Below are 13,865 nucleotides of genomic sequence, written 5' to 3' on the forward strand. Positions count from 1 at the left end.
AAGTTTAGATTCCACATGTCACCAAGAGCCAGTCGGCTCTGGAATGGCATCCCCAGCAGCAGCAACGAGCACTGGCTGCACAAAAAGAAAGAATGAGTTCTCCATGTAAGGAATTCTGCGGTACCATCCCATGGTGCAGGCAGAGTTTGGGGCAGTGCTCGTGGCTGGCAGGCACTAAAGCCAGGAGTGCCCAAGGCAGCCTGCACATGGACGTGTCTGTCACTGGGCTCTGCTGTAGCAGGGAGCAGGATTAGCAGTCAGTTTACAGGGAAAAATCAGCTTTCCCAGTGCAAAAGTTCTGGAGTCCAGTGCTTTTGTGCCTGATCCTCCCCTGGCCGTGTTTTACAAAACAGGATGGGTGTGTCTGTTGCAGAAAAGGCTGATGTCCTCCTCCTTCGTGCTGGTTTGCCATCACACTTCCACCTACAGCTCTCTGAGATAGAGTTCCACGAGATTATCGGCTCAGGTACCAGAAGTGAAAGTGCATTCACTTTAAATGTTTGATGTTCATAACAAACATGTTTGAGCTTATTTATTTTAAACTATTTTAGGGTCTTTTGGAAAAGTCTATAAGGGACGATGTAGAAATAAAATTGTTGCAATCAAACGGTAAGTTTGTCAGGCTTTCCCATCCTGCTTGGTCAATCACCTAGCTTGAAGTATTTCAGAAGTCCATATTTTATTACACCTTTGCCTTCTGTTTCATCTCCTGTGAATTCTAAGTTACCGAGCCAACACCTACTGCTCCAAGTCTGATGTGGACATGTTCTGCCGTGAGGTTTCCATCCTCTGCCGACTGAACCATCCCTGTGTCATCCAGTTTGTGGGAGCCTGCCTGGATGACCCCAGCCAGTTTGCCATTGTCACCCAGTACATCTCTGGGGGATCACTCTTCTCCCTGCTCCATGAGCAGAAGAGGTATTGCCCTCATCCACCCATGGGCCTGCTTACAGAATTTAGAAGTGCAGGGAATCTAAGCTGATATAAATATTCATTTCAGCATAGGATAACAGAGAGAGGAACACTCTAGAAAATGTTGAGCTTTGGTTCAGTTTATTGGGTGTATAAGGTAAACTGATAAGTCTTCACAAACTTGTTATTGTCATTATTTTACAGTATATAGATTTACTTTGTATAGATTATGTAACATTATTTTGTATGTAAAACAATTTTAAATGTTGCATGATTTACAGATCAGAATAATTTTCAACTGTCTATTAACTTCAAGTAATTTTTTTTTTTTTTTTACAAAATACAGAATTCTTGATCTGCAGTCTAAATTAATCATTGCTGTAGATGTGGCCAAAGGCATGGAGTACCTGCACAATCTCACACAGCCCATCATACATCGGGATCTGAACAGGTCAGTTTCTGTCTTTAACCTAAAAATTTAGACAACAAGAAAGCTCAAAGCCACAGGGACACCGTGCAGTCTCCTGCAACCCCAGTGTCTCATTAGCACTCAGCTGAAAATAATCTCAGGGGTTTTATACAAACCCATACAAATCACAATAGCTTAACTGTGGTTGTCCTGGAAGGCTGCAGTCACTGACAGTGTTTTCCTGCATCTGTTTGTTTGCCTGAATCTCTGTTTTCCAGTGCTGAGTTTCAGCCTGACACCATCTGTCAAAAGGCCCTTGGTCACATTCCCTCATCACTTCATCTCTGTCCCTTTACTTTGTCTCTTTCATTGTAAATACCTCCCCACAATCACTGAGTTGGTGTGTTTCTCAATTTGCTTGGCTCATTCGTTGCAGCTAACAGCAGCTCAGGCTGCTCCCCTCTGGGAGCTGGGATCTTGCACAGGACTGGGCACTCATCCATCTCTTTGGTGGTGTCCCAGTGGGAGCACTGAGGCCTCATATCTGCAAGGAAAAGCCTGTTCTTTCTGTTCTAGCTGTGGAAACAGTCTTGTGCATGTTTCAGCAACAGGGGATAAAACACCTGAGCTGCTCTGATTGCAAGATTGGAGATGAAAACCATCCTTTTGCTAAAGCCAAAACATGGTCCTTAGCTCTGTCAGCCCTCAAGAGCAGCAGGCACGCTGGCATGGCATCTTCCACTAACCTTTGAGCCTCTTTCACATACCTGCATCCCTGCTCAGTCCCTCCAGGCCAGAAACCTGTGTTGTTCCAAGGGAAAGCCTTGCTGCTGAGGCAGTGGCACAAGCCAAGAGCCCCATGCCTGACTGCAGCCTGTGGAACTGCTCTAGGGAGCCAGGGCTCAGACCAGGGCAGCCACGGCTAAGACCTCACAGTGCAGCTCCATGCCTTGGTGGCTCTTAGGAGAGCAGTTCTGCATTGAAGGATTTTAAATAACGATTTCCCCAAAAGAAAACCCAAACAAGTATCTTCCTGGAGAGCCAGAAAGCCGCACAGAAGTCATATAGGTCATATTTGTAAGGGTCAGAAGATAATGTGCTCTGGGGTTGTTGGTGCCATTGATGTGTGCTGCTGAGAGAGCTCAACTTCTGAAAGCTGAGTGCAAGAGCAGGAGTCATGTTTGCAGCATGAGTCCCAGCCAACCCACAGGCACAATTACCAGATGAAAATCTTTGCAACAGCTTAAGAGAAAGACTAAGCGTGGAATTCTGTGTTAAGTTTTGCCAGTGGCTTCACAGGAGCCTCATATTTTTTACCTTAAATTTTCGCAAAACTCATAACCACCTTTGTGAATTCTGAAATATGATGCACTGTATATAATGCATTAAATAAACCTGCAATATGGCTTGACAGAAAAGAGAAGAAAATTAATCTTTCATGTCTCTACCCTGGAAAAGGGGTTATCCTTCCATTTGAAGAATAATTGGGAGTTTTATTTTGCTTTTCAGTTCTGACAGCCATCAGAAATGGTGACATGCATCAACTTATTACCACTTACACCATGGTGAGGGATGGCAGCCACAATGATTATAGCACTGTAATAAAAGAGAGACCATTTTATTATCCATTTAATTTAAGCCATAACAGCTGAACATGGCTGGAGGAAGCCTTTGAGTGACTGACCTGCTTTTGATGACTCTAACTATCTGTGAACACTTCTGAGAGCTGCTTGGTGAGGCAGATGAAAGAGAGGATGGCAGCCTGGTGGTAATGAGGATGGAGTCTGCGACTCCACTTTGTTGAAATATCCCTTGTGAAATCCTAAAATATCCATTGCTTTTCATTACACCCACAGCGTGTGAAAGGCAGAAGGATCTTTTAATGGCCCGAATCCCTGTCAAAAGGACATGCTGAGCCTGTCACTTGCCATGGGAGAGAGAAGTCTCTGTGCCTGGCAGACCCCAGCACCATGTCCTCTCCCAAAGCCAGGATTATTGCACACTCCTCATTCTTATCTCGTTTTCTTCCTTCCATGGTTTTATTAAGAGAACAATGCCTGCTTTCACCACTGCAATCCCTGTGTGACCTTAAGAGAAGACAATTAATTTCTGATTCTGCTGAACTCAGTATTAGTCTTCTGCCAGCTCAGTTCAGCTTGGATTTTTCTTGCTGTATTTCTCAAAACACAATCTTTAAAGTACCTGTTTCATCTGAGGTTTTCAAATTTTCAAATGTCACCAAGGCAATAACAGCATTTTTAAGATGTACCTTCCAAGCCTTATTTCTGTGGGGTGTATTTTTTACTTTAAAAAAGAAAAATCAGTGACTGTAGTGCTCCCTGGAGGTAAGAGACTGACAAAACCCTCTCAGAACCTGCTTCCTGCTCTCAGATATACCCATCAATGCACTCAGCACCGAGATGAGCATTTCAGCACTGTTGGTGAGATCCTGGGCCAAGGGAGGTTCAAGTTGGGCATCAGGGAGGATTTCTTCACTGAAAGGGTGGTCAGGCATTGGAAGAGGCTGCCCAGGGCAGTGGCAGATTTCCCATCCCTGGTGGTGTCCAAGGATCAACTGGGCATGGCACTCAGTGCTCTGGGCTGGGGACAAGGTGGGCATTGGTCACAGGTTGGACTCTGTGATCTTGGAGGTCTTGGAGACTTCTTTTCCAGTCTCAAAGACTCCATGATTCTATGAAAGGCTGATGCATGCCATGAGGAGAAAGAGAATTTCATTTGATTTCACTGCTTCTCCACAAAAACTGTCAGTCTAGGTCTTCATTATGTCTTGACTTGTCAAGCTGGATTTATTCATGTCTACACAATCCTGGAATAGATTGAAATTGAAGCTAGGGCTCAGTGCAGTTTATTGACATTGAGACATGGTGATAATTTTTGTCCCTACTGACAGAGGCCAAATTTGAGCAAAGACCACAGCAAAGTGTGTAGCTTTGTATGGCTTGCGCACCTACACCCACCCTGAGGCACAGCCTTCAAGAGTCTCTAGTTCAGCCTTGTGTTTGATTCATATTTTCATTTGGCATATGGTGTGGGTCTCAAAACAATTCCACATGTCATACTAAAATCACATCAATGTTTTGATGGAAAGTACATATGAGAGCTAAAATCAGATTGAATACAAATCAAGAGAGTCATGGTTACATTTTTATGATTAAATATATCATCCCAAGGGTTGGGTTTAGGTGAAGGTGGAAATCTTGAAGACAGTGATTTGTGGGAGTCCTGCTTGGGAGAGCTTAAATTTTTTTCTGTCCTAAGACTGCTTTCTGATAAAATTTGTGTTCCTCACTTGACTGTTCTTGTTTGTATCCACAGCTCTAATATGAGCAAGTTGTGCTTTTTGTTGAGACCATCAATATTACTTCCATTTTCCCTCCTCATGTAAACTCTTGCCAACTTTTTCATTGTTGTTTTTTGTACACTTTTCACTATTCTGAATTTTCTTGGCTCGGTCAGCATTTGATAAATATCCTGAGAGCACTGTTGTGTCCACATTCCTCATGCTGTGACTTGCTCAGCCCTTCCACAGCCCTGTGCTGTGAAGGTGTAGTGACTGGGGCAGGGAAATCTTCATCTCCAGAGGTACTGGAAACTTGTGACCTAGCTAAAGCACCTTGTGGGTCTTCCCCCAAGTTTCCATTTTGTTTGAAACCCTGTGTTTTTGTTGCCAGTTTCTAAAAGTCTCTCTGGATTTGGTGCATGCAGATGAGTCAAAGGTTGGCTTGCCCTCTCAGGGGTAATGTGTACTTTTTAACAGTAAATATGAGGCATACCTATAGACATTTAGCTATCCAAGGAGGTGATTTGAACTCAAATGTTTAGCTATGACCCAAAAACTACAGCATTTTCACCATCTTTAAGATGCTATCCAACAATTACCTATAGTTTTTTTTTTTCACAGTCACAATATTCTCCTATATGAGGATGGTCATGCAGTAGTTGCTGATTTTGGAGGTAAGGAGATTTTATGAAATACTTATAAATTAACCCCAGATTCTCTAAAACTAAACATGTGCTTAGTGAGAGGTCCTGTGGAATTGCACTTAAGGTAGGACTTCTGTATAATAAGTGTATTGGCTGGAGAGTAATTCTTTTTCTTGCTCTGTTTCAGAATCTCGATTTCTGCAATCCCTGGATGAAGACAACATGACAAAACAACCTGGGGTTTGTTTATTTTGTTTCTTGTTTTGTTCCACATAATTAATATCAAACATACAGGCAAACACAGTTTAGAAGAAAAAGACATTGGAAATATTTTTGTTGGAATAGATGTACAGGTATAGTATTAAATCTCTCTCAATGTTTCTCTGTCTTGGTTTTATTTTTTTTCCTCTGTCTTCAAGAACAGAGATGAGGGAATAGATGACCTCTGCAGCAGAAAAAAAATGCTTTGTAAGGCTGTTTTTGGAACTCTATTGCTCCAGTTCCTCACTAAAGAGTTATTTGTAATCTACTCTTCCCTATGCACATGCTGTTGACAGGTGGTTCCTTTTTCTAACAGCTATTCAGCACTGGTTCCCTTATTTCACAGTGCTTTCCTTCACAGTAGCCTGTTGCTCACAGTCAGATTTACAAGACACTTGTTGTCTTCATGGGTTTGAGGCCAGATGTGTCCTGTGTGTCACTCCATGGCCAGGAATGTTCACATCATCCCAGCTGTTAATGTCGGCTGGGATGGGTGATGGGATGGAATGGAGTGGCAGTGCCAGAGGATGGGTGGTGCTACCCCAGGCCTTGGCAAGCAGCTCTTTAGCACTCAGTAGTGGCACTCACTGTGTGGGTGGAGAGTAGGGAACACAAGGACTCTAAAAATCCACCCTGAACCCATTACCCCAGGAACAGACAAGTTGCTTGTGAAGCAGCCTCACAACTGGGGCCTGCAGAGAGCAGCAAGACCCCGAGAGAGCAGGCCCCAGTGCAATGCAGCTATTGCCAGCTTTTACTTCTGCCAGCTGCAGCAGTAGTTAATTCCTGTTATATGTCATATATGCATATATAATGCATATATATGCAAATATATGCATATAATCTCTCAGATTGTATGATGTGGTCTCCAGCCCTTGAGCCTGGGGTTTCTATTCTCACCCTACTGTGATGTTTTAAGCCAGCTCAGCCTGGCTCTCTAGACCTGAGACAGCACTAATGCAGTTCCATATCATGCACTGTAACGCACTGACTCGATCTTGCAAGGCAGGTGACAGCTTTTCCTGGCAGATTACCAAATATTTTATTGAGTGATGGAGGCAGGAGATAAGGAAACAAAGGAAAACACACATACAAATACAGGAATAGGTGCTTGTGTGAGGAAGCAAACACTGCTAACGTGTGATTGCTGTTTCCTGGTGTGCAGAACCTGCGCTGGATGGCCCCTGAGGTGTTCACCCAGTGCACCAGGTACACCATCAAAGCCGATGTCTTCAGCTACGCCCTGTGCCTCTGGGAGCTGTTAACAGGGGAAATTCCCTTTGCTCACCTCAAACCAGGTAACACGCTCAATGAATTAATATTTTAAATTTCTCTGAAGTCAAGAAGTAGCTACACTGTGTGATTTTAACCCATATCATACTGGTGTGTGTTATTAAGTGCTGAGATACTGCATTTGGTGAAGAGCACAGAACTATCCTATCTAGGTCTAGGACTAGGAGCAAGAAGCTCTGACTACAGGGGGTCTGTCTCTCACATGATTGTTGGGATTGCAAAGCTGTTCCTTGGTACATCTCCTTGGTGTGCCTCAGGACAGCACCCACAAACCGGGGGGAAGGGGGGTATACAACAGCAGAGCAACATTTCCAGGGCTGCACTTTGCACTCCTGAGATTCTGACCCTGGATGTCTGAAAAAGAGCTGTTAGAGGTCATGAGTGCTGCAGGACATGGTCAAGGCCAGCATGGGTAAGAAAGGAGGGTTCAGCCCCTCTGCCAATGAGACCCTCACTGCTGTCTGACCTGTGACCAGAGGTGGGCCTGTGCCCATGGTGACGGGCATCTCAGTTGGCTCTTGGTCTGGTGGCAAAAGCCTCCTCTAACCTCCAGCCTCCATCCAGCCTTTGTTCCTGTGTTGGATGGCTCAGCAGTAGGTTTCCATACTGCTGGGTGTCTCAGAGGTGGGTAGGGGTGTTCCAGGGTGACTCTGGGGCTGACGGGTGTCTCAGAGCAGGGATGGGGTGTTCTGGGGTGACTCTGGGGCTAATGGGTGTCTCAGAGGTGGGTAGGGGTGTTCTGGGGTGACTCTGGAGTTGACGGGTGTCTCAGAGGGGGCAGGGGTGTTCCGGGGTGACTCTGGGGCTGACGGGTGTCTCAGAGGGGGCAGGGGTGTTCCAGGGTGACTCTGGGGCTGACGGGTGTCTCAGAGGGGGCAGGGGTGTTCCAGGGTGACTCTGGGGCTGACGGGTGTCTCAGAGGGGAGCAGGGGTGTTCCAGGGTGACTCTGGGGCTGACGGATGTCTCAGAGCGGGGCAGGCGTGTCCCAGGGTGACTCTGGGGCTGACGGGTGTCTCAGACGGGGCAGGGGTGTTCCGGGGTGACTCTGGGGCTGACGGGTGTCTCAGAGCCGGGCAGGGGTGTTCCGGGGTGACTCTGGGGCTGACGGGTGTCTCAGAGGGGGGCAGGGGTGTTCCGGGGTGACTCTGGGGCTGACGGGTGTCTCAGAGGGGGCAGGGGTGTTCCAGGGTGACTCTGGGGCTGACGGGTGTCTCAGAGGGGGCAGGGGTGTTCCAGGGTGACTCTGGAGCTGACGGGTGTCTCAGAGGGGGGCAGGGGTGTTCCGGGGTGACTCTGGGGCTGACGGGTGTCTCAGACGGGGCAGGGGTGTTCCAGGGTGACTCTGGAGTTGACGGGTGTCTCAGACGGGGCAGGGGTGTTCCGGGGTGACTCTGGAGCTGACGGGTGTCTCAGAGGGGAGCAGGGGTGTTCCAGGGTGACTCTGGGGCTGACGGGTGTCTCAGAGGGGGCAGGGGTGTTCCAGGGTGACTCTGGGGCTGACGGGTGTCTCAGAGGGGGCAGGGGTGTTCCGGGGTGACTCTGGAGCTGACGGGTGTCTCAGAGGGGAGCAGGGGTGTTCCAGGGTGACTCTGGGGCTGACGGGTGTCTCAGAGGGGGGCAGGGGTGTTCCGGGGTGACTCTGGGGCTGACGGGTGTCTCAGAGCGGGGCAGGGGTGTTCCGGGGTGACTCTGGGGCTGACGGGTGTCTCAGAGCGGGGCAGGGGTGTTCCAGGGTGACTCTGGGGCTGACGGGTGTCTCAGAGGGGGGCAGGGGTGTTCCGGGGTGACTCTGGGGCTGACGGGTGTCTCAGAGCGGGGCAGGGGTGTTCCAGGGTGACTCTGGGGCTGACGGGTGTCTCAGAGGGGGGCAGGGGTGTTCCAGGGTGACTCTGGGGCTGACGGGTGTCTCAGAGGGGGCAGGGGTGTTCCAGGGTGACTCTGGAGTTGACGGGTGTCTCAGACGGGGCAGGGGTGTTCCGGGGTGACTCAGGAGCTGACGGGTGTCTCAGAGGGGAGCAGGGGTGTTCCAGGGTGACTCTGGGGCTGACGGGTGTCTCAGTGCGGGGCAGGGGTGTTCCGTGGTGACTCTGGGGCTGACGGGTGTCTCAGAGCGGGGCAGGGGTGTTCCGGGGTGACTCTGGGGCTGACGGGTGTCTCAGAGGGGGCAGGGGTGTTCCGGGGTGACTCTGGAGTTGACGGGTGTCTCAGAGGGGGCAGGGGTGTTCCGGGGTGACTCTGGGGCTGACGGGTGTCTCAGAGGGGGCAGGGGTGTTCCGGGGTGACTCTGGAGTTGACGGGTGTCTCAGAGGGGGCAGGGGTGTTCCGGGGTGACTCTGGGGCTGACGGGTGTCTCAGAGGGGGCAGGGGTGTTCCAGGGTGACTCTGGGGCTGACGGGTGTCTCAGAGCGGGGCAGGGGTGTTCCAGTGTGACTCTGGGGCTGACGGGTGTCTCAGAGCGGGGCAGGGGTGTTCCAGTGTGACTCTGGGGCTGACGGGTGTCTCAGAGGGGGCAGGGGTGTTCCGGGGTGACTGTGGGGCTGACGGGTGTCTCAGAGGGGGCAGGGGTGTTCCGGGGTGACTCTGGGGCTGACGGGTGTCTCAGTGCGGGGCAGGGGTGTTCCGGGGTGACTCTGGAGTTGACGGGTGTCTCAGACGGGGCAGGGGTGTTCCGGGGTGACTCTGGAGCTGACGGGTGTCTCAGAGGGGAGCAGGGGTGTTCCGGGGTGACTCTGGAGCTGACGGGTGTCTCAGAGGGGAGCAGGGGTGTTCCAGGGTGACTCTGGGGCTGACGGGTGTCTCAGTGCGGGGCAGGGGTGTTCCGTGGTGACTCTGGGGCTGACGGGTGTCTCAGAGCGGGGCAGGGGTGTTCCGGGGTGACTCTGGAGTTGACGGGTGTCTCAGAGGGGGCAGGGGTGTTCCGGGGTGACTCTGGGGCTGACGGGTGTCTCAGAGGGGGCAGGGGTGTTCCAGGGTGACTCTGGGGCTGACGGGTGTCTCTGGCTGTCCTGTGCAGCGGCAGCAGCAGCAGACATGGCTTACCACCACATCCGCCCCCCCATCGGCTACTCCATCCCCAAGCCCATCTCTGCCTTGCTGATGAGGGGCTGGAACGCCTGTCCTGAGGTGAGTGCCCCCAGCAGAGGGAAAATGGGCACTTTGCTCTGGCTGATGCCCCCAAAATCACAGTTGCTGTGGGAAGGGTCACTGCAGAAAGCCCCCAGGCAGGCAATGGGGTGTGTCAGGAAAGACAGGAGAGTTGGTGAATTGAGGAGGAAAATAAATTAACATTTAGCCTTTCAAAAATCTTAATTAATCACATAATGCTGATTATAACTTGAGCTGTTACAGCATGAGTAGAAAATTCCTTGCTGCTGTCAGATATTTGTAAGAATTGGTTAATGACAGCATGGAGCACACATTCATTTTAAATTCATTAATAAGGTGTCATATTAAAGTGCTGACTTAAGCAGGCCCTGAGATGGGTGCAGTCCCTGTGTCTTGTCAGCATTCCACAGCCAGTCAGCCCCTATAAGGAGAAACCATCTTTTCAGAGTTCCAGTTCAGTTTGTTACCCATTTGTGACTCCAATGTCACTTCATCTTGCCAGTGTTTTAGAGCTTCAAGACAGAACTATAAAACAATTTATGGCTCAATCAGGCCATGGATGGCCAGAACTTTGCACAAGATGTGAGTAAAACCCTGTCAAAATTATCTTCATTAAGGGTTTTTTGCTACTGTTCTCTATTAGGCTCTATTTTGCTTTACTAAAAATGTTTTGCTACCATTTGTTATGGAAAAATGGTGAGTTTTGGGGCTCAACGAGTGTTCTCAGGTCAAAATTCTCCACAGGGTCTGCTCAGTTTAAAGGAAAAAAAGGCAGAAAATGGAGTATACCTGTAGGGGTTTTGCTGGATGGCCATAAAATGCCTCCACGTTAGAAAATGTATCCTTTTATTTGTCTTTAATTTCATTCAAGGCTCATCCCAGCTGAAAACTAGTTCCCATGTGACATGTCCCTGTTTCTATTTATCAGGTACTTGAACATCTGTTTCCCAGAAACTTTTGACAGCAGCTGTTTCCAAAGGCAAACTGGTGATTAGAAGATTAGCAGCATCTCCTGAGAAGCCATTTTCATTGGCTAATTGGATTTGTGAGCTTTAATTAGAGCCAGAGAATTTGCCATAAGGCCTAGGGCTGAGTTCTGTAAAGAATAAACATTTAGTTTTATTAAGTGCAACTCTCATGGACAAGGGATGGAGGAGGATGGCCATACAGGCAGCCTGGCCAGGAACTTGTCCACTGCTGATCTCTGCTTTGCTGTGTCTGAAGTCCTGTTCATGGGCAAAGAGCAGAGCAAATAATTTCTTGATAGTTTTTTTGTGATCTAGTCATCATTAGCTCAAATCTAATTGTTACAGTAAAAGAGATGAAGTGCAGTTAAAGTTCATAAAGTTCACATGTCTCCATGTTGTAGCTCAGCACTGAAGTTGCAGGTTTCATCAGATTCCCAAACACACCGACAGCTATGCCATGAAATTCAGCGAGGGAAATGATGGGGACTGTGGCTTATCTCTTCCCTGTGTGTCAATATAATCACATCAGATCTGCCTCCTTCTGTTTTTAACCCAGCTCTGGTTTTCCTGTTGTGTTCACAGGGCAGACCAGAGTTTTCAGAAGTTGTCACAAAGTTAGAGGAGTGTCTGTGCAATATTGAGGTAAGGACCCCACTACCAGCAGGGGAGCTCTGTGTTTGTACAAGCAGATGGGAGTGCAAATGGGGACAGGGACAGTGGCAGCAGCTGAGGACAGCAGTGGCTTTGGAGCTGCTGGAAAAGTCCAAGGAAAAGTGGGATATGACTTACACGAGAGAGATGAGAAAGGACTTGTAAATATGCCATAATGGTACCTTTATTTTTTTTTTTTTTTAATCCAGTTAATGTCTCCAGCCTCCAGCAACAGCAGCGGGTCCCTGTCTCCCTCCTCGTCCTCGGACTGCCTGGTGGCCTGGGGTGGCCCTGGGCGCAGCCACGTGGCCGCCCTGCGCACCCGCTTTGAGCTGGAGTACGCGGTCAACGCGCGAGCCCACGCTGCCTGCTCCCAGGGGTGGGTACGAGCCCCCGGGCCTGGGGGCTCCCCTGGCGTGGCTGGAGGACAGAAGTAGGCTGTGCTGCTGGGAGGTGGCGTGGCAGGACCAGGAGAGCCCTGGACCTGTGCCATCACCCTGTCCGTCACAGAGCCCAGGCTGCCATTGGGAGGGTGAAAGTGTCCTTGCTGAGAAGGGAAGGGACAGATGGATGGACAGAAAGACAGAATCCAGAGCCTTCCAGCAGGCAGAGAGGCAGGAGACAGCTATGTAAGGAAGAGCCTTGCAGAGGTTTGTGGGAGTCAGCATTGCTGGGACTGGTCCTACAAGGGTACATCCTAAAAGCTGGGTATCCCTCATTTCATGGCTACAGAACAGTAAGAACTCCTGATGTTTTTTAAGGCAGGGACACACAGGGGTTCTATATTATTGTACCATTAAGTAAATTCCTGAGGTATTATACCCTACCACTAGGAGAACTGGTTTCAAGGGCAAACATAGCAACTCCCATTCCTAGGATCAGGGATGAACCACATGTTGGCAGGACAGTGGATTTGGTCCATGACTGGAGGATAATTCCCCCATCTTCCTTGCCTGAGAAATCTATTTGCAAGGACCTTTTAGCAGTGACACACAAAAAACATGTCAATGTTTTTTGTGTGGATTGATACCTGGAATTGTGTCCAAGATGGCAACCCAGAGACAGCTGTGAAGCCCCAGATTTGAGGGGTATTTGAGGGCAGTTACTCTGGGAAGGGTAACTGAGTGCCAGCAGGCCTGGGGGTCATGGTCTCACTTCATGACTTATTCTTGCTTTTTGTTTACTGCACTGCTGTGGCCAGGCCCCCGGCTGATGTCTCATGGTACCGTTCTTTCCTTCCACTTGGGGAAAAAAGTTCTCATGGTCTGGACATGTGCCATCATCAGTCTTACAATCTGTCACCTCCTGTTTAAATTGCAGCACTGGGCAACCCCCTTCCCAGGGCCTGCCTCTGGATGACATGAGAAGGAACTTCCACTACCCACCCGTGGACAAAAACGGTGAGCTATACAGAGTGCTCCCCGAGCCCCCGGAGCACGGGACAGGCTGCTGTGCTGGCACAGGGGCAGGGCTGGGGAGCACTCTGTGCCAGCTGCAGGGACCCTCTCTGCTCCTCAGGGTACGTGTCGGACCCCTTGAGCACCATGAGGTTCCACTCCTGCAGCGGCAGCTTGGAGGACAGCAGCTGAGGGAGGGAGCGTCCCCCTGCCCCAGCCTGGCCATGACCACAGCCCCCTGAGTGTCACATGGACAGCCCTGCACTGAACAGCTTTAGTGTTGATGACAGATGTCCCTGAACTGCATTCTGCTTTTGCATCTCCCTCAGCTGAACACCCCGTGCCCTGCAGCAGCAATTCTGACCATGGGGCATTAAAAAAGAGAACAGAGACAGGGCAGTTGAACTCTTCCTCTAGAAGCAATTACAGGGTTAATCACACTGGTATTTTCTGGGGTCTTTTTTCAAATAACAAAATGTCTCTGTAATACTGTCTGTGTGGCCAAGGCAGAGCTGCCTTCCTGGCTGAGCAGGAATCAGTATTTCCCATGGATGGCAGGTTCTGTGATGTTGAGGATGTTGTTGTTCTACAGCCATGACCCCTGAAGCAGGTCTGCAAAAAGGCCTCAAGCAGTGTGATAGACATGAGCTATGACTGCATGGTGGGCTCTGATAATGCTTCTGGCACACCTACCATTACTTCAACAGTGCTGAAGCAATAAAAATGGGGGAGATTTCACTAAGCAAAGCTTAGAGGTCGTTTTCCTTTTGTCCTGTTTCACTTGCTGAAAAGTTGAATGGGGAGAAGCTGTTACAGCTCTGTCACAGCTCTCCCAGCACTGCCCCTGGTACCAGTCAGTGGTTACCACTGCTCCACTGGGCTCATGTCTCAGGTGCTGTTCCATTTACACCAGCAGCTGCTGG

At 49.4% G+C, this 13,865-nt stretch overlaps 2 protein-coding genes across 4 annotated transcripts in view; both read left to right on the forward strand.

The window, feature by feature from the left end:
* Positions 1-13,706, forward strand: part of TNNI3K (TNNI3 interacting kinase) — a 29,883-nt gene extending 16,177 nt beyond the window's left edge. For all 3 annotated transcript variants that reach the window (XM_068198996.1, XM_068198998.1, XM_068198999.1), the window contains 12 exons: positions 374-466; positions 552-609; positions 724-918; positions 1,259-1,363; positions 5,244-5,296; positions 5,454-5,506; positions 6,693-6,825; positions 9,835-9,944; positions 11,477-11,536; positions 11,755-11,924; positions 12,866-12,945; positions 13,064-13,706. In XM_068198996.1, coding sequence (XP_068055097.1) covers positions 374-466; positions 552-609; positions 724-918; positions 1,259-1,363; positions 5,244-5,296; positions 5,454-5,506; positions 6,693-6,825; positions 9,835-9,944; positions 11,477-11,536; positions 11,755-11,924; positions 12,866-12,945; positions 13,064-13,134 — 1,181 coding nt within the window. In that variant the 3' untranslated portion in view covers positions 13,135-13,706. The remainder of the gene's footprint in view (positions 1-373; positions 467-551; positions 610-723; positions 919-1,258; positions 1,364-5,243; positions 5,297-5,453; positions 5,507-6,692; positions 6,826-9,834; positions 9,945-11,476; positions 11,537-11,754; positions 11,925-12,865; positions 12,946-13,063) is intronic.
* The window catches only part of FPGT (fucose-1-phosphate guanylyltransferase), a 70,972-nt gene that overhangs the window by 24,214 nt on the left and 32,893 nt on the right, over positions 1-13,865 (forward strand). The gene's annotated exons all lie outside the window — the stretch shown is intronic.

This window comes from Anomalospiza imberbis, chromosome 9 (genome assembly GCF_031753505.1).
Source record: "Anomalospiza imberbis isolate Cuckoo-Finch-1a 21T00152 chromosome 9, ASM3175350v1, whole genome shotgun sequence".
Lineage (NCBI taxonomy): Eukaryota > Metazoa > Chordata > Aves > Passeriformes > Viduidae > Anomalospiza > Anomalospiza imberbis.